The following is a 23,281-nucleotide window of genomic DNA, read 5'->3' as shown; positions in this document are numbered from 1 at the left end:
TAAATAAAATCTTTAAAAAAATTTTTTTAAATCTTAAAAAAAAATCAACCTCCTAATAAATCCAACTACCAATTTACAAAAAATACAGAGGACAAGGGATCCCTGGGTGGCGCAGCGGTTTGGCGCCTGCCTTTGGCTCAGGGCGCGATCCTGGAGACCCGGGATCGAATCCCACGTCGGGCTCCCGGTGCATGGAGCCTGCTTCTCCCTCTGCCTGTGTCTCTGCCTCTCTCTCTCTCTCTCTGTGTGTGACTATCATAAATAAAAAAAAATAAAAAAATTTTTGAAAAAAAAAAAATACAGAGGACAAAAGAACATGGTAAAAACAGCAAGGGGATGTAATCAGCAGACCTAGAATGTGGGAAACTCAACCAGACAATCTGGTGGTTTTCTAAAACTAAAGTATAAGGAAAAACAAAAAAAGGAGAAAATTCAATATTAAAATTCAGTATGTATGCTTTTAGCCAAGATTCTGTAACAAACTAGACTGACCCTCACCCTTAAAACATCTTAAACAACAAACTATGAAACAACGGTCTTCCTGACAATGGACGTCAGGCAACAAAAGACAGCAATCCTTGAAAATGGGAAACAAGAGATGAGCCTTCAACTATCCCAAGTTACTGCTCTGAGAGAGTTTCCAGGCCATGGAGCGGAGAAAGAAAAGGAAATTAACAGTTATTTCACTAAAAAAGATATGGGGATGGCAAATGAACATATTTAAAAAAAAAAAAATTGGTGTGATCACCTGGAGACCCAGGATCAAGTCCCATGTCAGGCTCCCTGCATGGAGCCTGTTTCTCCCTCTGCCTGTGTCTCTGCCTCTCTCTCTCTCTCTCTCTCTCTGTCTCTCATGAATAAATAAATAAAATCTTTAAAAACAAAACTCAGTATCATTTGTCACTAGAGAAATAGAAGTAAAACAAGATACCACTATACACGTTAGAATGTCTAAAATTAGAAAGACTGACTATACCAAGTGTTAGCAAGGTCGTGGAGCAATTCGAATTCTTTAGACATTGTTGGTGGGAATATAAAATTGGAAAACCACTTTGAAAAAGTTTACAGTTTCATAGTCGCCTAGACAGCTCAGTTGGTTAAGTGTCTGCCTTTGGCTCAAATCATGATCCCAGAGATGCCCGGGTGGCTCAGCAGTTGAGCATCTGCCTTTGGCTCAGAGCGTAGTCCTGGGGTCCTAGGATTTAGCTCCGTATCGGGCTTCCTGCGAGGAGCCTGCTTCTCCCTCTGCCTACATCTCTGACTCTCTCTGTGTGTCTCTCATGAATAAATAAACAAAATCTTTAAAAAAGAAAAAAAACAGTCATGATCCCAGGGTCCTATGTTGGGCTTCCTGCTCAGTGGGGAGCCTGCTTCTCCCTCTTCCTCTACCTGCCACTCCCCCTGCTTGTGCTCTGTCAAATAAATCTTTTTTTTAAAAAGTCTGCAGTTTCTTAAAAAATTAAACATATAACCCCTATACGATTCCATTCCTGAATACTTTACCCAGGAGAAAAGGGAATATATACTCACACAAAGACTTATACATGAATATTCATAGCAGTTTTGTCAGCCAAACAACAGAAATAACCCAGATGTTCATCAAGAGGTGAATGGATTTTTTAAAAATTGGTGTATTCATACAATATATTACTACTCAAGAAAAAGAATTAAATAGGGGTATTTGGGTGGCTCAGTCAGCTAACTGTCTGCCTTTGGCTCAGATCATGGTCCCATGTTCCTGGGATCTGGGATCGAGCCCTGATCTGGCTCCCTGCTGAGCAGGAGGAGGGGGTCCTGCCTCTGCCTCTCCCTCTCCATCTGCCTCTCTCCCAGTCTGTACTCTCTCTCAAATAAATATATAAAATCTTTAAAAAAATCAATTGATACATGCAACAATATGGATGAATCTCAAAATAAGTATGCTGTATGAAAGAAATCAAACTAGTAAATAATTTAAAATTCCATTTCTCTAAAACTCTAGAAAATGCAAACTGATCAATAATGACAGAAAGATGATCAGTGGTTGCTTGAAGGAGTGGCAGGTAAGAGGAATTAAAGAAGCATAAGGGCAGCCCAGGTGGCTCAGAGGTTTAGCTCCGCCTTCCACCCAGGGCCTAATCCTGGAGTCCTGGGATCGAGTCCCACATCAGTCTCCCTGCATGGAGCCTGCTTCTCCCTCTCTCTCCCTCTCTCTCTCTCTCTCTCTGTCTCTCATGAATAAATAAAATCTAAAAAAAAAACAAAAAAATAAACGAATAAATAAATAAATAAATGGCATGAGGAAACTTCTTGAAATGATAGATATAATCAGTATCTTGATTGTGGTGATAACTTCACAGGTGTACATATATGTCAAAACTAATCAAACTGTACACTTTAAATATGAGTTTACTGAATGTCAATTATACCTCAATAAAGCTATTTTTTAAAAAAAGGCAACATGTGGCTCATGTCTGAATCCTGGTTCAAACAAACCATTTAAAAATAGTTTATTGGAAAAAAAAATAGTTTATTGGAGGGACAACTGGGTGGCTCAGTTCGGTTAAGCATCTGACTCTCAATGTCGGCCCAAGTCATGATCTCATGGGTCATGGGATCAAGTCCTGTATTGGGCTCTCCACTCAGTGGGGAGTCTGCTTGAGATTCTCTCCCTCTGCCCCTTTCCCCCACTTGCATGCGCACACTCTCAAATAAATGAACAGATCTTTACAAAAACAAAATAAAATAAAAAAATAAGAAATAGTGAAGGTTTAATTCTATTTAATGGTGATATTTGTGGTTAGATTTTTGTTGTTGCTGTTTTTAAATTTAACTTTTTTTTCAAAAGACAGGGAAATTAGTTTTTTTGTTTTTTAAAGATTTTAATTATTTGAGAGATAGTTGAGTGAGAAAGAGAGAGAGAACATGAATGGGGGAGGGGCTTAGGGAGAGGGGTGGAGAAGCAGAGAGAGAATGTAGCCTGATGCGGGGGGTGAGGGGGCTCCATCCCAGGACTCCAGGATCATGACCTGAGCCAAAGGGCAGATGCTTAACCAACCACTCAAGTACCCCAAGACTTTACTTTTTTTTTTTGACTTTTTTTTTTTTTGACTTTACTTTTTTTAGGACAGTTTTAGGTTTGTAACAGAATTGAGAGCAAAGTACAGAGATTTCCCACATATGCCTGCTCCCACACATGCATAGCCTCTCCTATTACCAACATTCCCCCTCCTGAGTGGGAGTGGGATATCGACAGATGAACCTACACTGACAACATCATAATCACACAAAGTTCATAGTGTACCTTAGGGTTCACTTTGGTTTGCATTCTGTGGGTTTATATAAATGTATAAGGACATGTACCCATCACTGTATCATAGTGGTTCCACTGTCCCAAAAATCCTTTGTGCTCTGCTTAATCTTCCTGCTCCTACTCTAACCCCTTAGCAACCACTGATCTTTTTTACTGTCACCATAGTTTTGCCTTTTCCAGAACTGTGATATAGTTGGAATCACACAATATGTAGCTGGATCGTAAGTCATATTTTAGAAATAATATGCTTCTAGATGAATAGGTAGGTTGGTCAAGATAGCCCTCACTGAGATGATTAACATCTGAGTAAAGATCTGAAAGAAGGGAAGGAGATAAAGTCAGAGTACTAGTAAAAGACCAGACTGAGTCGGTCTAATATAAGGCCACTGTCAAATGTGGGCCACTGTGAGGGTTTAAGTGAAGGAGAAACATAATGACTTACATTTTAGCATACAGAAGCAGGAGACTTACCAGAAGGCTACTGCAGTGTTCTAGTTACAGAAGATGACAGCTTACAGAAGGATAGGAGCACTGGAGACAAAGAATTACATTCTGCATGCTAGTAATAAATGGTGTTCAGGAGGATATAACAATGATATGGACAGTTTCCACCTGCAATTAGCAGCAGGGAAAACTTAAAAGCTAGTAACTAAAGATGCAGAAGTGCCATAACAGAGTAAGTAACAAGGTACAACACAGAAGACACACAAGATGGACTTAACTTAGAAGAAAGACAGGAGAAGAGTCCATGACAGTCCTCAATAAATGCTGCCTGAATTATTATGTGCAGGCATCTCAATCTCAAAACTCCTATATTTCCTATTTCAGTAAATGGCACCATCAATCATCCAGTCACCTAAGTCAGAAATCCAGAAGTCACTGTGGCCTCCTTGTGCCCCACATTCAACCTACCATCAAAATCTATCCTAATGGCTTAAGAGTTTTCAAATCCATCCTCAATTCTTTCCCTTCACAAGAACTTAATTCCATGAGGGCTGAGAATGTCTAGTTTGTTCACAGTGCCTAGGACAGTGTCTGGAAAATAGTAGATGCTCATTTACAAATTTCTGAATGACTAGTATTCTCTACCTTCAGTGAATCCATTCGTACAAGCTCCCTTCAACACAACCACCAATGATCTTTCCAAACTGCAATTATATTCACACTACTCTCTGGTTTAAAATTCTCCAGTGTAACTCACTGAAAAACAATGATTCTCCAAAGTGGGGAGCACCTGGGTGGCTCAGTGGTTGAGCATCTGCATTTGGCTCAGGGCATGATGCTGAGATCTGGGATGGAGTCCTGCATCAGGCTCCCTGCGAGGAGCTTGCTTCTCCCTCTGCCTAGGTCTCTGCCTCTCTCTCTCTCTCTGTGTCTCTCATGAAAAAATAAATCTTGGGATCCCTGGGTGGCGCAGCGGTTTGGCGCCTGCCTTTGGCCCAGGGCGCGATCCTGGAGACCCGGGATCGAATCCCACGTCGGGCTCCCGGTGCATGGAGCCTGCTTCTCCCTCTGCCTGTGTCTCTGCCTCTCTCTCTCTCTCTGTGACTATCATAAATAAAAAAAAAAAAAAAAAAAAAAGAGAGAAAGAAAGATTCTCCAAAGTGGAGCAGTGTGGTTGAAAATGCGTGGTCAGGGACGCCTGTGGTTTTAAAATGCATGGACAGTCAGTTAAGCATCATGCTCTTGATTTCAGCTCAGGTCATGATCTCAGCATTGTGGGATCAAGCCCCAAACCAGGCTCCACGCTCGGCATGGAGTCTGCTGGAGATTCTTTCCCTTTCCTTCTGCCCCTTCCCAGCTCCTGCTCTAAAAATAAATAAATAAAATAAAAAATAAAATGCATGGTCAATACAACATGCATTATTTCACAAAAATATTACTGCTTCCATAATACAAACAGACATTAAGGAAAGTGTATTATTTTTATACATACCAAAGAGACTTGTGTCTTTAATGACTGTTGAAAATCCCTTAAAAACATTTAAAATAAATTCCAGGGGCACCTGGGTGGCACAGTGGTTGCGCATCTGCCTTTGGCTCATGTCGTGATCCCTGGGACCTGGGATCGAGTCTTGCACCAAGCTCCTTGCAGGGAACCTGCTTCTCCTTCTGCCTATCTCTCTGCCTCTCTCTGTGTCTCTCATGAATAAATAAATAAAATCTTAAAATAAATTCCAAATACAAAATGACTGCTAATGAGTATAGAATTTCTTTTGGAGTAATGAAAATGAAATTAAGATAGTGGTAATGGTTTCACAACTCTGACTATATGAAAACCCACCAAATTGTACAGTTTAAAAGAGTGAATTTTACGGTAAGTGAATTACATCTTAATAAAGCTATTATTTAAAAATGAAATAAATTCCTCAGCTTGGCAAACAGGCCTTTGTGATTTGGCATGTACCTATCTCTCTTGTCTCACCTTCCACCACTTTCCTGATTACCTCTATGAGTTTCAATTATACCAAATGACTCATGATTCCTCAAAAACGTCAATCCCTCTCTACCCATAGGACTCTATGTAAATACACAGTTCCCTCAGCCTGGAGGATCCATCCTTCATCTGCCCTTCCAGACCCCTTAAGGCTCACTTCAGGAAAGCCTCTTCTTCCACACCCATTTCAACAATGTCACCTTGTCCCACCGACCCAGAAACTTTCAAAGCACAGGTATGCCTCTATCACATGGCATTTATCATACCAGACTAGGCATTTTATAACCACAGAAAATAGTAGATCCAACAAATAAGTCTAATACACAACTTTATATTTTATAATGTGCAAATAACCCTTAAAAGCAAATTTACTAAACTTCACCCATAAAAACTTTTGATTAACAGAATTTGACAAAAATCTCATAATTATTAAACCTGATTGCTAAACATACAGGATTCATTAACATTCTGGTTTTTTCTACAGGTTTAAATTTTTCATTAGCAAAAAAAGTAGTTATTAATATTTAGAAGAACTGTATATGTAATATCCTCTAACACAGAGAAAAATTTAGTATTCTTAGGTCAGCAAAAGTATAAGGAGTCCATCACATTCTCATGAGTTCCTAAAACCATTTACAAAAGTGAAACGTGTGAAAGCAAGGAAACAGATGTGTCCAAAGGGTCATAATCAGGTTCTAAAAAGCTAAAAACTGAAAAACACCTAATTACATCTCATCTTACTTGTCCACAGTGTAATTCCAGTTTTATACATGCTCTTGTTTTTTTTCCCTTCACAATTAAGCACAGCCAACCAATGAATACATTTGAGGTAAAAGCTGTATGCTTTCAGAATGCCTAATGATCATTAGCTTTGTCTCAACTGCATGAAAGTTTGCAGAACCTACACTTGAAATCACTGGTATCAACACTTTCACTTTGCTATTGCTACTTGTTCTTAATAAGGCAGAAAGTGTGGTTTTAAAACTTTTTTATAGCAATAAAACTCTTTAAAAATGACCCAGATACTTAATATGCAAAGCTAGATTAAAGCTCAGCTCTCTCAATTTATACCCCACTTTTTAAAAGGGTAGGGGGCCTACACTGCTGCCTCCCAGTTTCTCTGCACCATCAACAACGCTGCACAAAAACGGCAATACCATGGCAACTGACCTGCTGCCAAGCAAGCAGAACACCAAGTGGCTACTCAAAATGATAGTTCATGAGCTGATCCATAAAACTGTAATTTAATTTAGTATCAATATATGGCATTTGAATGCACCAGATGTTCAAAAATCTAAAAGACATCTAGCTGAAAATGACTAGAAAACAATAAAAATTCTCTAAGTGTTTCAAAAGGAATACATACAAATACTTCACTACATTCCAGCAAGATGGAGGTCCAAGACAGTCCAAGAATGAGGAATTTCTTAAATCATACTTTTCTCAAAAATACATTACAAATGTTTTAAATAATTCACTTTTTAAAGAACAGTGAGTATTTAAAAAAAAAACAGTGAGTATTTAAAAAAAAAAAACTATCTTCCTCTGGAAAACGGTGGGCTAGAATCATCAAGTTTCAATAAGCAGGTGGATCAAACAAAGACTTTATTACAAATAATAAAATGAATAATGGCTATACAAAAACATAAAATTTGGCTTAAGATTTCTAAAACCGTTATTATTCGATTTACAGAATGTTTTCAGGAACATAAAACCAAAACTTGTAAGTGTAAAATCTGTAACAACATCAAGAAGAAACCAAATAGGCTAAGGTCAAAAGACAATATATAAAACAAGTATTTATGTTTTCTAACAAAAAGGGATTGTGACAGGGTACCCGGCTGGCTGAGTCAAAAGAGCATATGGGACTCGATCTCTGAGTCGTATACACCTAAATTGGGTGTAGAGATTAAATAAATAAAACTTTAAAAATATATATTCAATTCCTCTGCTTACCCTTCTAAAGTTTATTTATTTACGTAATCTCTACACCCATTGTGGGGCTCGAACTCACCAGCCTGAGACCAAGAGTTGTGCTTCTCCAATTGAGCCAGCTAAGTGACCCTCTGCTTCTTTAAAAAAAAAAAAAAAAATTTTAAGGATTTTATTTATTTATTCATGAGAGACACACAGAGAGAGGCAGAGACACAGGCAGAGGGAGAAGCAGGCTCCATGCAGGGAACCTGATGTGGGACTCGATCCCAGGTCTCCAGGATCAGAGCCGCCCTGGGCTGAAGGCAGCTCTAAACCGCTGAGCCACCCAGGCTGCCCTCTGCTTCCCTTTTAAAAAAATCTGGCCCTTTGCTTCCAGCCAAAGTGGAGTGACATTAACCAGATTTACCCTGTTGTCTCAAACAACTAAAAACTGGACTAGATAAAGCAACAGTTTTCAAGACACTGGACACCAAGCAATGAAGTACACTGAGTTCTGAGAGAACTGAAGTTCTGATGAGAAATGAAGTAAATCCTACAACTGCTCCAGTTTATTGCCTGAAGAGTTTCCAACTGACAGCATGGGGACAAGGACTCAGAGAAACAATCTTTCTGTGTTGAGGGGACAAGCTGAGTTCAGGAAGCTATGGCAGTTTGTAGGGAAGAATATCAGGAGAGAGAGAGCTGCACAGAACTGGGGTGCCAAAGACCTGCAAAGGGTCCCCCTTGAGCATTCAGCAGAGCACTGAGGAGCACAGTTGCATATCCCTATGAAGAAAATACTTTAGGTTTCTGGATAAAGAATCACTCAAAACACTAAAATGGAACAATCCACAAAGCTCACACAGGGCCAACAGCAAGAGTACAAAACCTCAAAATTCATAGACTACTGGGTAGAGAACTCAAAACAGTTTCTTTTAATAAACATTTTTTTAAGATTTTGTATTTATTTATGAGAGACACAGAGAGGCAGAGACATAGGCAGAGGGAGAAGCAGGCTCCATGCAGGGAGCCCGATATGGGACTCGATCCTGGATCCCAGGATCACGCCCTGGGCCAAAGGCAGACACTCAACCACTGAGCCACCCAGGCATCCCACTCAGAAGAATTTTGACTCAGGAGTAGGAAATAATCAGCCCTAGATGAAATGCTGCTCTGATGCTGCCTACCAAAACTTAAAATTTAAATGATCTAAAACAGGCTATTTCTAAGGAACTTAACCATGTCCCAGAAAAAAAGCTCAAGAATATTTATAGAAATACAAAAATATCCAGCATCCATCAAAGTAAAATTCATAATGCCTGGCATCCAAACAAAAACTACCAGACAAGCAAAGAAGCAAGAAAAGGCAACCCATAATGAGGAGAAAAATCAATCAATCAAAACCAACCCAGAAATGATGTAGATAGAATTAGTAGACAAAAGCATTAAAACAACTATAACTACATTTCAATGTGTGTAAGATATTAAAGGAAAGATTATGCTAAGCAGAGACATGAAACACACACACACACACTTGAGATTCTCTCCTTCCCCCCCGGTGTGTGTGCTCTCTCAAAATAAATAGATAAAATATTTTTAAAAAGAAATATATTTAAAAAAAAGAAATATATTTTATATATACTTTTTAAGGTTTTATTTTATATAGAGAGAATGCAAGAGGGAGGAAGAGCAGGGGGAGAAGGACAAGTAAACGCTGAGTACAGAGCCTGACATGGGGCTTGATCCCAGAACCCTCACTCAGATCATAACCTGAGCCATAATCTTGAGTAGGACACTCAACCAACTGACCACCCAGGCACCCCAATAAAATATATATATGTATGTATGTATGTATATACATACACACACACATACACACACACATATATATAAAATCTTTAAAGATTTTATTTGTTTATTCATGAGAGACAGACATAGGCAGGGGGAGAAGCAGGCTCCATGCAGGGAGCCAGATGCAGGATTCGATCCTGGGACTCCAGGATCATGCTTTGAGCCAAAGGCAGACACTCAACTGCTGGCACTTGAAATGTGGCTAGTGTGACAGAACTGCATTTTTCGTTTAATTTTAAGTAATCTCTACACCCAATGTGGGGCTGGAACTCATGACCCCAAGATCAAGAGTCACCTTCTTTTTAAAAAATATTTTACTGATTTATTCATGAAAGACACAGAGAGAGAGGCAGAGACACAGGCAGAGGGAGAAGCAGTCTCTCTCTAGGGAGCCTGATGCGGAAATCGATCCCAGAACCCTGGGATCACAACCTGAGCTGAAAGTAGATGCTCAACCACTGAGCTACCCAGGCACCCCCAAATTTAAATATTTTTATATAGTAGTGGCTATATTATTGGACAATACAGCTCAAGACAAAAAGAAAATCTGGATTGGGCAGCCCCGGTGGCGCAGTGGTTTAGCGCCGCCTGCAGCCCAGGATGTGGTCCTGGACACGGGGGATCAGGTCCCACATCGGGCTCCTTGCATGGAGCCTGCTTCTCCCTCTGCCTGTGTCTCTGCCTCTCTCTCTCTCTCTCTCTCTCTCTCTCTGTGTTTTTCATGAATAAATAAATAAATAAATAAATCTTAAAAAAAAAGAAAATCTGGATTGAAACGTTTAAAAATAGAATTTTCAAAATAATTAACACTTAGAGCTTATAGAGAATATTAATTTTAAAATTAATAAACATCATAAAACCATAAACACTGAAAAACTATTTTAATGCCCAACCTGGGGCTCAAAATCACAACCCTGAGATCAAGAGTCACATGCTCCACTGACTGAGCCAGCCAGGTGCCTCTGAAAAACTATTTTTTAAAGCTTGGCTCAAAGGCTGATATCACCTAAAACTTCCTGGTTCCTTCAATTCCCCCATGCTCCCCCAAAGGAGGGATTTGGTGACTCCACTGTCCCACATCTCACAGTAGTAGCCTCTGTATATACAATCAGCAATGTACTAGCGGCTAGGATAGTGGGGAATGGGAAGTAACTGCCTAATATGGATGAGAGTCCTTCTATGGGGATGAAAATGTTTTAGAACTAGACAGGGTAGGGCAGCCCGGGTGGCCCAGCAGTTTAGCGCCACCTTCGGCCCAGGGTGTGATCCTGGAGATCCGGGATTGAGTCCCACATCAGGCTCCCGGCATAGAGGCTGCTTCTCCCTCTGCCTGTGTCTCAGCCTCTCTCTGTCATGAATAAATAAAACCTTTAAAAAAAAAAAAAAAAAAAGAACTAGACAGGGGTAGCTGCACAATGTACTAATGAATGTACTAAATGCCAATAAATTATTCACTTTAAAATGGTTAGTTTTGGGGCACCTGCTTGACAGGGAGCCTGCTTCTCCCTCTTCTTCCCACTGGTGCCCTCTCTCACTATCTCTCTCTAACTCAAATAAATAAATAAAATCTTAAATAATAAATAAAATGGTTAGTTTTATGTTATATATGAATTTCACCTTAGAAGAAAAAAAATTTATACAAAATCACAGTAAGAGGGGGATCCCTGGGTGGCTCAGCAGTTTAATGCCTGCCTTTGGCGCAGGGCATGGTCCTGGAGTCCCAGAATTGAGTCCTGCTAGGGTTCTGTGCATGGAGCCCGCTTCTCCCTCTGCTTGTATCTCTGCCCCTCTCTCTCTCTCTGTGTCTCTCATGAATATATAAACAAAATCTTAAAAAAAAATTTTTTTCACGGTAAGAAAACCATATAAATTGGGAAAAATCAGCTTTTTTTTCCCTCAAGATTTTATTTATTAGAGACGGGGGGGGGGGGGGGGGGGGGGGGGACAGGCAGAGAGGGAAGCAGGCTCCATGGAGGGAGCCTGACGTGGGACTCGATCCTGGGTCTCCAGGATCACACCCTGGGCTGAAGGCGGCGCTAAACTGCTAAGCCACTGGGCTGCCCAAAAAATTGGCTTTTACCTGCAATTTGAAAGTTCATTTTTCCTTGGGTTTCTACCTCTGCTTAGCTATTAAATGTCCATTATAAAATGCCTATTCAAAGAAAGTCAGCCAAACCAAGCACACGTTCTTATTAAACTCAGAACCACACTCAGCTGTGACAAGTCAGCAGATGAGCCTCAAAATATTTTTTAAAAATTTTATTTATTTATTCATGAGAGACACGCAGAGAGAGGCAGAGACACAGGCCAAGGGAGAAGCAGGCTCCATAAAGGGAGCCCAATGTGGTACTTGATCCCGGGTCTCCAGGATCACGCCCTGGGCTGAAGGCAGATGCCCAACCGCTGAGCCACCCAGCTGTCCCAGCCTTAAAATATTTAAACCTGAATTGGTGACTCAAAAAACTATGTTACTGCACTCTATAAAAGCAGAAGTATATGGTACCACTTGCTCCCAGAAAACTTAACAGTATTAAGACCAAACTAATTACATATTCTATTCTTTCTACTATCCTGGTCTCCCTACTAGGTCCATGCTAAATTTGAAAGCATAACAACCCCAAAGTCCAAAAGCTTCCATGCCAGTAGAAGAAAGAATATAACCATCAGTGAGCGAGTGTATGTGCATAAAACAACACAGAAATACCCGAGGTTCAGGAAAATATTAATGTAACCCCAAATTTTTAATTAACTTTTTCAGATAAGGGCCATCAGGTAGTCTTTCCTGGCCACTAGATGAAACTGGGGAAGAAGGACATTATAGCCAAACTTTAGGAGCAAAGACTACCTGAGTGCCCTCGGTTTAAGTACAAAGGAAGCCTTGAGGTTCTCTGCAGACAACAATTAGTCCCTAGGTAATTTGGTCCTTAGTTAAATTACACTATGATAAAATCAAACATGGCACAGCTCACATTTGAGTCAATCAGAAAAAGACTTGCAAATTTTCTTTATTCTGTGGTCTCTGAAAAACAGAACAAAATTAACTAATAGCATCGAGAAATAAATACTTTGGATTGGGGGGCAGGGTTAGTTTGGTGGGGGGGGGATTTGAGTAGGGGAGGGAGGATGGGAATAACATGCAAGAAAGGGAAATTAGCTGCTGAACAATACTAACCAGATAGCTGGTACAGGTGAAATCAAGAATTTTTAAGAATACTCTCTCTAAGGGCTCCAGGGTGGCTCAGTAGGTTAAACATCAGCCTTTGGCTCAGGTCATAACCCCAGGGTCCTGGGATCAAGTCCTGTATAGGGCTCCCTGCTCACTGGGGAGTCTGCTCTCCCTCTCCCCGCCCCCATTCATGCTCTCTCTCAAATAAATAAATAAATAAATAAATAAATAAATAAATAAATAAATAAATAAATAAATGTTTTTTAAAAACCCTCTGAAAAATAATTAGTTAAAATACTCTCTCAGGTATTTTATCATTTCACACCTTATTCAAGACATGGTTCTTGAAAGGGAATAAAGGGAAAAGAGAGAAAATGAGTGAAAATATCAGTGAGGATGACAAAACATGAGAGACACCTAACTCTGGGAAACAAACAAGGGGTAGTGGAAGGGGAAGTGGGCGGGGGGGTGGGGTGACTGGGTGATGGGCACTGAGGGGGGCACTTGGCGGGATGAGCACTGGGTGTTATACTATATGTTGGCAAATTGAACTCCGATAAAATAAAATAAAAAATATTTGGAGCTACAAACCTATATATATAAAATTAATATATAATATATTATAATATAATTTTTTAAGATTTTATTTATTCATTCATGAAAGACACAGAGAGAGAGAGAGGCAGAGACACAGACAGAGGGAGAAGCAGGCTCCATGCAGGGAGCCCGACGTGGGACTCGATCCTGGGACTCCAGGACCATGCCCTGGGCCGAAGGCAGGCGCCAAACCGCTGAGCCACCCAGGGATCCCCTAAATATTATATCTGTCATTAAACTAAAAGAGTAGCCAACACAACACTATCCATTATAACCTTAAATCACACAATCATAAGAAATCGCCCCTCTCCCCAAAAAAAACCCCTACAATTGTGTTTTAAGCCTTGAAGAGGACTATTTCAACATAAATGCAGGAGTAAAGCAACTCACTCCAATTTGTGGCATTCAACCAAACCAATCTGTCTTCACTGCCAGAAATAAGGAATATAAACTGTATATGAAGACAACTCTGGCAACCCTAAATATAAAACTCCAGAACACCTAAGAGCACATGGAAACAACTAATCAATTGATCCATTAAGCACTACTCCCCTTTCTTCTTAAAGAGGATTTCTGGCTGACTCTCCCTGAAATATACTAGATTGAAATCTGACTGCAACTTAACAGTTAATGGTAACTTGGGAGCTTTTCCTTTCTTGAGGATATATAAAATAATGGCACATCTACAACTAATAGCATCTTAGAATACACTACCTTGGGCAAGTTATTAGGTTAAACCAGAACAGTAAGCCTCTGTTTCCTCATCTGGAAACTGGGGATAACAACTTTACCTCGTGTGATTGTTATGACTGTTGTTAAATTATTTAATAAATATAAAGTGTTCAAACCAGACTGGCACACAATAAGCACACCTTGACCTGGCATTTACAGATCATTCCTATGAAGGTTTTCTGTTAGTGATGACAAGTTTGACCTCCCCATCCACACCCTCACCCATTCCCTTATATTCAGTGGCAAATCCATCAAACAGATGAATTTAGCATCTTAACCATTTGTAAGAAACTAGTCAACCATTACAGGAACTAAAGCCATTAACTTTAACCTCTAACATGCTATTTTAACTACATGCGGACAGAGCTTTCCAAGTCATCTGGCACTGTAATTTGGGTCAATCAGTTAATAATTTAGTATACCAAAATGAACTAACACTGAAACAAACAAACAAAAAAAAAAGATACCAATTCTCAGTAATATTCATCTTACAAATAAAGGATCCCAGTGATAAATATTACAGGAGCTACATACAAAAGGCCAGTCTTTCAGCAGAAATGTATTGAATCAGGGACATTATTTTTATTCCTTCCTAATCAAAGAAACTCAAGCAACACCCCCCATAATAAAAAGAAAACAAAACTCTACATATGCAACCCTAACAAAGGATTAGTTCCAAATATATAAAGAACTCACACAAATCAATAAGACCAACACCCTAAAGAAAAACGGCAAAAGACATACTCATACAAGGAACCCAAGTAGCCAAAAAACATATAAAAAGACATCTAACCTCACCAGTAATTAGAAAAATGACAACAGGGCACCTGGGTGGCTTAATAAGTCAAGCATCTGCCTTCAGCCCAGGTCATGATCTCAGGGTCCTGGGATCCAGCCCCGAGTTGGGGCTTCCTGCTCATCAAGAAGTCTGTTTCTCCCTCTCCCTCTGTCCACCCCCCCCCCCCAACTTGTGTGCTCTCATGCTCTCTCTCAAATAAATAAATAAAACCTTTAAAAAAAAAATGCCAACATAAACCACAAAAGGATAGTACTACAAAAAGTTAATAGATCTAACAGTATAGTGAAGATTGGGTGAAAAGAAACTCATGTGCCTTGTTAGTGGACATGTACTTGTTTGGAAAGCATCAAAGCAAATGATACACAAAATAATTTCATTTACAAAAAGACTTTGACATAATAGAATATGTTATCACACATAAGTACGTATTAAAACACAAAAACAGGGATCCCTGGGTGGCGCAGCGGTTTGGCGCCTGCCTTTGGACCAGGGCGTGATCCTGGAGACCCGGGATCGAATCCCACATCGGGCTCCCGGTGCATGGAGCCTGCTTCTCCCTCTGCCTGTGTCTCTGCCTCTCTCTCTTTCTCTCTGTGTGACTATCATAAATAAATAAAAATTAAAAAAATTAAAAACAAAAACAAACACAAAAACATGCACAGGAATTCTGAAGGCCTCAAGAGCATGGCACTTAGATTTCCCTTCAAGAGAAAAAGTGCTGAGAGATGTTTAATTAGCTGGCAGTCCCATCCGCCTGGCACCTTTGGGATCCACTGCAGCATTCATACCAGAGCCAGGCCAATGACTGAACACAGCAAGCATTCTAGAGCAGGGCCACCCCTGCCCAATGGACTCCTCTAACCATCAATATGCTTTGGCTGAGACTTTCTCCAAGCTGCACTCCAACCTTAGGCTCCTGAATCCAACCACAAATCATCCTGCCTTCTGTCTGCCTTCTGGGGTGTCAGGTCAACATACACTTTGAAGGCTTTTGCCACCTAACCTTCCTCTCCTCTCTATCCTTCACAGGCATTTACCCCTATGAACCTCTTGTACATCTAATCCTGTCTTGGCATCTGCTTCTCAGAGGATGCAAATGAACTATCACAGGAAAAACATAAATCGACTTCAAATTAGTGGAGGAAGTGAGAGAATTAGCCTTCAGCTGCACCTGACACAAATACAGCCTAATATTAAGTATTAATCACAGTGGTGGGTACATGTATTACTTTCTATTCTATCTGAATATTTTTTTAAATAACTATCATTATAATTTTTTCCTATTCTATGGTATTCTAAGACATTCAAATTATGGATAATAACTATGCAGTCACTTCAATTTTTAAAATTTTTAAATTCTTACTTCTGGTTCTAAAATTATGAACACATATTGTTGTTTCTAATTACTGTACCCAGTAACAAGACTCTATAGCATCTAAAATAACACAAGTTTGAATGAAGTTTGGCCTCCTAAGGCCTCAAGTCAACCTTATGACACTTTCAGTGATAGATAAGTCATTTTCTCTCTAGCTCTTACTTTCCTCATCTAGGACATAGGAAGGTTGGATTAGATGGGCATTACAATTTTCGCTCTCATTATTTTGAGGGAGGGAAAAGCTAGAAACTTTAAAAATTATGTCTAGTGTCCAATTTTTTTTTTAAGATCCACATCTTGGGACACCTGGGTGGCTCAGCGGTTTAGTGCCAGCCTTCGGCCCAGGGCATGATCCTGGAGTCCCGGGATCGAGTCTCGCGGCAGGCTTCCTGAATGGAGCCTGCTCCTCCCTCTGCCTGTGTCTCTGCCTCTCTCTCTTTGTCTCTCAAGAATAAATAAATAAAATCTTTAAAATCTTAAAAAAAAAAAAAAGATCCACATTTTTTTAATTGAATTTGATTAATTTGAAAAAAAATAGGAGTTTTAGGACTTACTGTTAACATCTTTTTTTTTAAGATTTTATTTATTCATTCATGAGAGACAGAGAGAGAGAGGCAGAGACATAGGCAGAGGGAGAAAGAGGCTCCATGCAAGGAGCCCAATGTGGGACTCGATCCCGGGAATCCAGGATCACCGGGAGGCAAAGGCAGGCGTTCAACCACTGAGCCACTCAGGCGTCCCATGTTAACATCTTATTTAAATGATATATCAATGGGGTGCCCGGGTGGGTCCGTTGGTTAAGCAGCTGCCTTTTGCTCAGGTCTTGATCCGGGCATCCTGGGATCCAGGGATAGAGCCCAACTTATGCTTATGCTTTGACGAGCTCCCCACTAAGCGGGAAGTCTGCTTCTCCCTCCCCACTGCTCCTGCCCACTCTTTCTCCTTCTCAAATAAATAAAATATTTTTTAAAAAGAAAGAGAAAAGAAACATGAAATTACAAAGAAAGGGGAGCCTGGGAGGCGCAGTCAGTTAAGTTGGCAACTCTTGGTTTTGGCTCAGGTCACCATCTCAAGGTCTTTGGGCTCCGTGCTCAGTGGACAGTCTGTCTCTCCCTCTCCCCGCCACCCCCTCACCCTTCTCCCGCTGCCCCTCCCCCTGCTCTCAAGCTCATGCTCTTACACTTTCTCTCTAAAATAAATAAATCTTGGGCAGCCCAGGTGGCTTGGCGGTTTAGCGCCACCTTGGGCCAGGGGCCTGATGCTGGAGACCGGGATCAAGTCCCACGTGAGGCTACCTGCATGGAGCCTGCTTCTCCCTCTGCCTGTGTCTCTGCCTCTGCCTCTCTCTCTCTCTCTCGCTTATGAATAAATAAAGTCTTTTAAAATAAATAAATAGGGATCCCTGGGTGGCGCAGCGGTTTGGCGCCTGCCTTTGGCCCAGGGCGCGATCCTGGAGACCCGGGATCGAATCCCACGTCGGGCTCCCGGTGCATGGAGCCTGCTTCTCCCTGTGCCTGTGTCTCTGCCCCTCTCTCTCTCTCTCACTGCGTGCCTATCATTAAAAAAAATAAAATAAAATAAAATAAAATAAATCTCAAAAGAATTACAAAGAGGACTATAACTGACATAATGATGGACTATTAGTGATGCAAACCACCCTGATTCATGACTGAGGAAACTGAGGTTCCTGGGGATAAAGTGACCAGCTCTACCTTTAGCACCTGCTTAGTCACAGAGCTATGGCATTCAATCTCATAACAACCAGTCCTAGGTGTCTCTCTACCGCAGTACTTAATGAAGTTGATTATCACAGGATTTATCATTACCCTAACCTCTCATTTGGGTGAACACTCCAAGTATGTTTAAATCACAAAACATTCACCATAACTTGTGAATTTTAGAATATCTATAAAATTGACTTTTAAAATGAAACTGAAGCATAGAAAATAATGTTCAAGGAGGAACACAGTAAAAAGTAATGAAAAGCAGGTCAAGACCCTCTGTTCAATAACATTATTCCACACTAAAGCATAACACATTATACCAACAGAAATCAACTTTGAAGTGACAGCTGAGCCAAAGACAACCCAAATTTTCAAATCTCATTAAACTGGATTCATGATCATGGTATCTCCCCTGCCAGGTAAGTATCATTAAACTGGATTCAATGTTCCAAATATAGGTTGCTTTTTTAAAGGACTATTATCTCAAAAATATTTTCCATTAATAATTTCCTCTTCTGGAAGAGTCTTAATTTTACTATCAGTGAACTGTGATACTAAAAACCAACCCAGGATAAAAGTTGACATAATAACCCATGCTTCAGAAAACAAAGAACTTGAGTCAGCCTTAACATCCTGTCACTGTGTTTCTCCGGCCAAAAGACAAAAGAGGAAGAGTACCAAACAATGATAGAAATGTATAGGCTATGAAAAAAAAATATATATATAGGCTACAGATTCCTTCCTTTGCATGCTTACTGCTAAGATCATGGAAACACTCATATCTTCGTATAGAAACACACTACTCATTTCAAATTAAATCATGCTTTACAAGTATAGGAAATAACTAACCAGAGGTAGGACAGAATAAGCATTCCTCCCTCTTACTCTATTCTATGATTACTAAATTCTGAAAGAAACCAATGACAACTTGGCATACGCTACAGCATGGGGTATGGAAAGACAGTCTGGACACCATATGTGGGAACAAAGCCTAAGTTAAAGATATAGAACTACATTCTGGTCTTTGTTTTTAAAACTAATTGATAAAACTTTTTCTATCATTTTAATTGCCAAGTTACACCAAAGTCCAAAAATCTAGTCTGGGTCTTCCTCTGAATCAGCATTTTAGAGCTACAGTGCTCCATTCATTTCATTCACCGTCTGTGAGGAATGACAGAAGTGGATCTGCCTTGGACTTTACAGGGAATGTCAGGTGTTCCCAGCTTCAACCACTTGCTTTTAAAGCTACATAAGGTCAAGCTGGGATACTGTTGATAAGTTTTTTTTTTTAATTAAAATCAATTTCTTCCCTCACACGTCTTTACCAGAGATAGAAGAAAGAAAGAAAGAAAGAAAGAAAGAAAGAAAGAAAGAAAGAAAGAAAGAAAGAAAGAAAGAAAGAAAGAAAGAAAGAAAGGAAGAAAGAAAGGAAGAAGAAAAGAAAGAAAGAAAAGGCTTCCTGAGGAATTTTACATTCATTTGTTCAAGTTTTGGTTTAAAGAAATAAAATCAGGGGATCCCTGGGTGGCCCTGCAGTTTAGCACCACCTGCCTTCCACCCAGGGAGTGATCCTGGAAACCCAGGATCGAGTCCGCATTGGACTTCCTGCGAGGGTCCTGTTTCTCCCTCTGCCTGTGTCTCTGCCTGCCTCTCTCTCTCTCTCTCTCTCTCTGTGTCTCTCATGAATAAATAAATAAAATCTTTAAAAAAATTTTTTAAATAAAATAAAAAATAAATTCAAAATTAATTCAAAACTAAGGCAGGGAGAAATAACATGCACTAACAATCACAATTTCAATTCCGTATTATTCCTAGCTTCTCATAGAACCTTTCAGTCTAAAGACCTAAAAAAAATGTTTTTTGCCATGAAACAAACACGGTGTACCATTTCTATTCCAAAACAGAAGTCACCTCTTGACTTAAGACTTTAAGTTCGGGATCCCTGGGTGGCGCAGCGGTTTGGCGCCTGCCTTTGGCCCGGGGCGTGATCCTGGAGACCGGGGCTCGGGGGCTCGAATCCCACATCGGGCTCCCGGTGCATGGAGCCTGCTTCTCCCTCTGCCTGTGTCTCTGCCTCTCTGTCTCTCTCTGTGTGACTATCATGAATAAATAAATAAAATCTTAAAAAAAAAAAAAAAAAAAAAAAAGACTTTAAGTTCAAGATAGGACAAACCTTAAAAAAAAAAATCTCCAGGAAACAATAAGGTTCCACGATTTTCAGCCATATCTATGAATGTGTCCCACTGCTCAGATCGGCAAAACAGGGCTTAAAATTATTTCTCAGTAAGATTCCTTTCCAAATTAAAACAACACAAAACAAGAAATTTGTAAATACTAACACCAAACCCCAATCAACTGGCAGTAAGACTACTGCGGAACACTTATAATGTTTTACTTTTTAGAAAGGCCGGTCTCTAGCATCTTTATGGTTGTACCTATTCCATCAAAAATACAAGGACAGCTCAAAGTATGATCCTACTACACCTGCTGTTTCAAAGAAAATGAACCCAAAGAAGTCAGGCGCACTACTAACAATACAGAGGTAGACACCAATATTTAGAAGAAGGTCAGAAGTCTAATTCCTGTTGCTGTCATCAAATTGGCACTTTTCCTTAGTCACATCCAACTGTATTTAAGTAAAGCTTTCAAAACTAATGTAACCAAAACATATTAAAAATCTACCAACTTACTAAAACTAAAAGATCTGTGCAAGTTGATTTTTTAAAATATGTGTGGGAAACTTGTGACAACCTTTGCTTTATGTTCTGTGTATTAAAACAAAGATGGACTTGACCTACAAAATGAAGATAGGGTCAACTGTAACCAAAAAACAGTATGCTTCCCCTGGTGGCGAACGTGGGAATGGAGAAGGCACGCATACGAGAGAAAAAGCCTTGGTCTCCCAGTCCTATCCTGTCACTCTTGTAAATGAGAAGTCACTACCAAAAAAGGAAGATGTGGGGGAAGGGGAAACTATCAAAAAGACTAATACGAATTTAAAAGGAATACAAACCTGGGTGCTAGACTACATAAATTCAAGAGATTTAAATCAACAGACTAAAATCTAGAAGGCAAACATGGGCAAGGTCATTTATTTCCAGAGTGCCCAAAAGCTCACTCACCGATTGCTGTGTATTTTCACTTCAAAGAACACCCAGAGTTTAGTACCTTAATAACAGCTTAAGAGCAATCTCCTTTTTCAAGGACTAGATCCTTGCAATTTTCTGCAGTCTTGTTTCCAAGGAAAAGCATGTTATGCATTCATTCTCTCAAATAAACTAGTGCTATAACCTACATAGATACCCTCCAGCTCGAAAGCCCTCCACACCAGAAAGCCTTGTTAATAACTCCAGCCCTGCAAAAGATTCTCTTTTGAATCTTGTTTCTGAAAGGAAAACCCCACGTCCCTTCAAACATCTTCCACGCCAACAACCTTTGAGGAACAGTCTCCTCCGGGGAAGGGCTAGAATCTCACGCATTAAAATCTGACGAATTCCTTTGTCTGATTAGATTCTTTTTTTTTTTTTTTCCCCTCCCCTCCCGGTACCCACTTTAAATTTGCTTCCACGCACAAACAGCAGCCGGGAAAGTAAATGTGCCGTTCTGAAAGGGTGTAGGGATTTCTCGGAGGTGGAAATCATTAGCTAGGCGAAAGCTTCTGGAGCTATTCTTTCACAACCCCTTCCTTCAAGGAAACACACACACACACACACACACAGAGACACACACAAAAAAAGAAATCTACGGACATTCACAAATAGGTCCTAAAATCAGCTGCCACGAGCGAGCCTCTCTTCCCTCAGGCAGGCGCCCTCTGGGAAGCACACTTCTTAAGTGATGGGGGGGGCGGGGGGGTCGCTCGTCAGGTCCCCCTCAGGCTGGGAGGGGAGTCAGGGAAGCCGCGCGAGCCCGAGGGGCCGGCAGGAGGAGGGAGGGACCCCTCAAGTGCTGCGACGGGCGCGAGGACGTCCCGAGTCCCGGGCGCTCGCAGCACGCTAACTCTCCGGCGCGGCCACCGCGCCCCCCGGCCGGCGCCCCGGGACCCCGGGAGTCCCCAGGCCGCGCCCCCGACGCCGAGGCCGAGGCGCGCGCGCGGACCACGCTCGGGCGTGTGTGTGTCCCTCCCGGCTCGCGCCCTGCTGTTCTCCCCGCGGACGGCAGGGCGAACGCACACACACACACACACACACACACACACAAAAAGAAAGTTGTCCGAGGGCCCCCGCCCCCTCGGGTGGCGGGTCGCGGGTCGCGGGGCCGCTACTCACCGGGGTCGAAGTCGGGCACCACCGCCTGGTACTGGGGTCCGACCCGCATGCCGCCGCCACCTGCGGGGAAGCAGAGCACGGCGGTCAGCGCGGGCGGGCGGGCGCGGGGCGCGGGCGGGCGCGGGCGGGCGCGGGCGGGCGGCGCGGGGCGGCTGCCACCTACCGTGCTCCTCGTCGCTGGACGAGCCCGAGCTGCCTTCCTCCCAGGAGTTGCTGCTGCTGTTACCATTGGGCGCCGCCGCCGCCAAACTTTTATTCTGCCCATTATTGGGGGCGGCGGCGGCCGAGGCGGAGGCGGCCGAGGCGGAGGCGGCCGAGGCAGAGACAGACACAGAGGCGGCGGCCGAGGCGGCGGAGGCGGCCGAGGCTGAGGCGGCCGAGGCGGCGGCGGCGGCGGCCGAGGCGGCCGCGCTGGCCGCGTTGTTCCTCCCTCTCCGCTTCCCTGAGACCTCGGGGCCCTTCTCCACCATGGCCGGCATCGGCGGGGGCCGGGGCCGGGGCCGGGGCCGGGCGAAAGTGGCGGGGCCCCGCGGCTCCTGAGGAGGGGGCGCCGAGCCGGGGGGGGCGGGGGGAGGGAGCGCGGGCGGGCGCGGGGCGGGCGGGCGCGGCGGGAGCCGGCGGGCGCGCGGAGTCGGGGCTGGGGGTGGCCCGGCGGGCGGAGCGCGGGGCCGCTTCAAGCCCCCAGCGCCGAGCCGAGCGCAACTTTCGCTCTCATCGCCGCCCGCACTTCACTGGCACCAACTACTCCGGGAGCCGCGAGCGGGCGGGGGGGGCGGGGCCTGGGGCGGGCCGGCGGGGGGGAAGCCGCGCGCAGCCCAACCCGACGCGGGCCGGCCCCGCCCCCCGCGCGCTCCCATTGGCTTCCGCGGGATTCGGACGGCGAGCGGCCGCGCGGTTGGCTCGGCGCTCCTGTCCGTCCGGGGCCCGGGGGCGGGAGCGCGGGGAGGGGGCAGGCTCCGGGCTTCCGTTGGTCAGGTTCGGTTGACGCGTATCGCCCGCTGTACGTGGTTTGAGGTTTGCAATCTCTCTACGCCCCATGATCCATCTCTCTAGGCAGTAGCTGGGAGTTAGCTGCCCTCCCCGCCCCCTCCCGCGGCGGCCGCCCCCACCCCCTCACCTGCGCGGG

General features: G+C 42.6%; 1 protein-coding gene across 3 annotated transcripts in view; it reads right to left on the bottom strand.

Annotated features, from left to right (window-relative positions):
- RCOR1 (REST corepressor 1) overlaps positions 1-22,634 on the bottom strand; it is a 131,658-nt gene extending 109,024 nt beyond the window's left edge. For 2 of the 3 annotated variants that reach the window (XM_038545796.1, XM_038545795.1), the window contains exons 1-2: positions 22,319-22,448; positions 22,156-22,215 (exon numbers count right to left, since the gene is read on the bottom strand). In XM_038545796.1, coding sequence (XP_038401724.1) covers positions 22,156-22,204 — 49 coding nt within the window. In that variant the 5' untranslated portion in view covers positions 22,205-22,215; positions 22,319-22,448. Of the gene's footprint in view, positions 1-22,155; positions 22,216-22,318 lie in introns of all 3 variants that reach the window. The other variant, XM_038545794.1, reaches the window with a different exon arrangement.
- Positions 22,635-23,281: the final 647 nt, after the last annotated feature.

Source organism: Canis lupus, chromosome 8 (genome assembly GCF_011100685.1).
Source record: "Canis lupus familiaris isolate Mischka breed German Shepherd chromosome 8, alternate assembly UU_Cfam_GSD_1.0, whole genome shotgun sequence".
Classification (NCBI taxonomy): Eukaryota; Metazoa; Chordata; class Mammalia; order Carnivora; family Canidae; genus Canis; species Canis lupus.
Note: the sequence above shows the minus strand (reverse complement) of the source record. Positions and strands in the feature narration are given on the sequence as shown.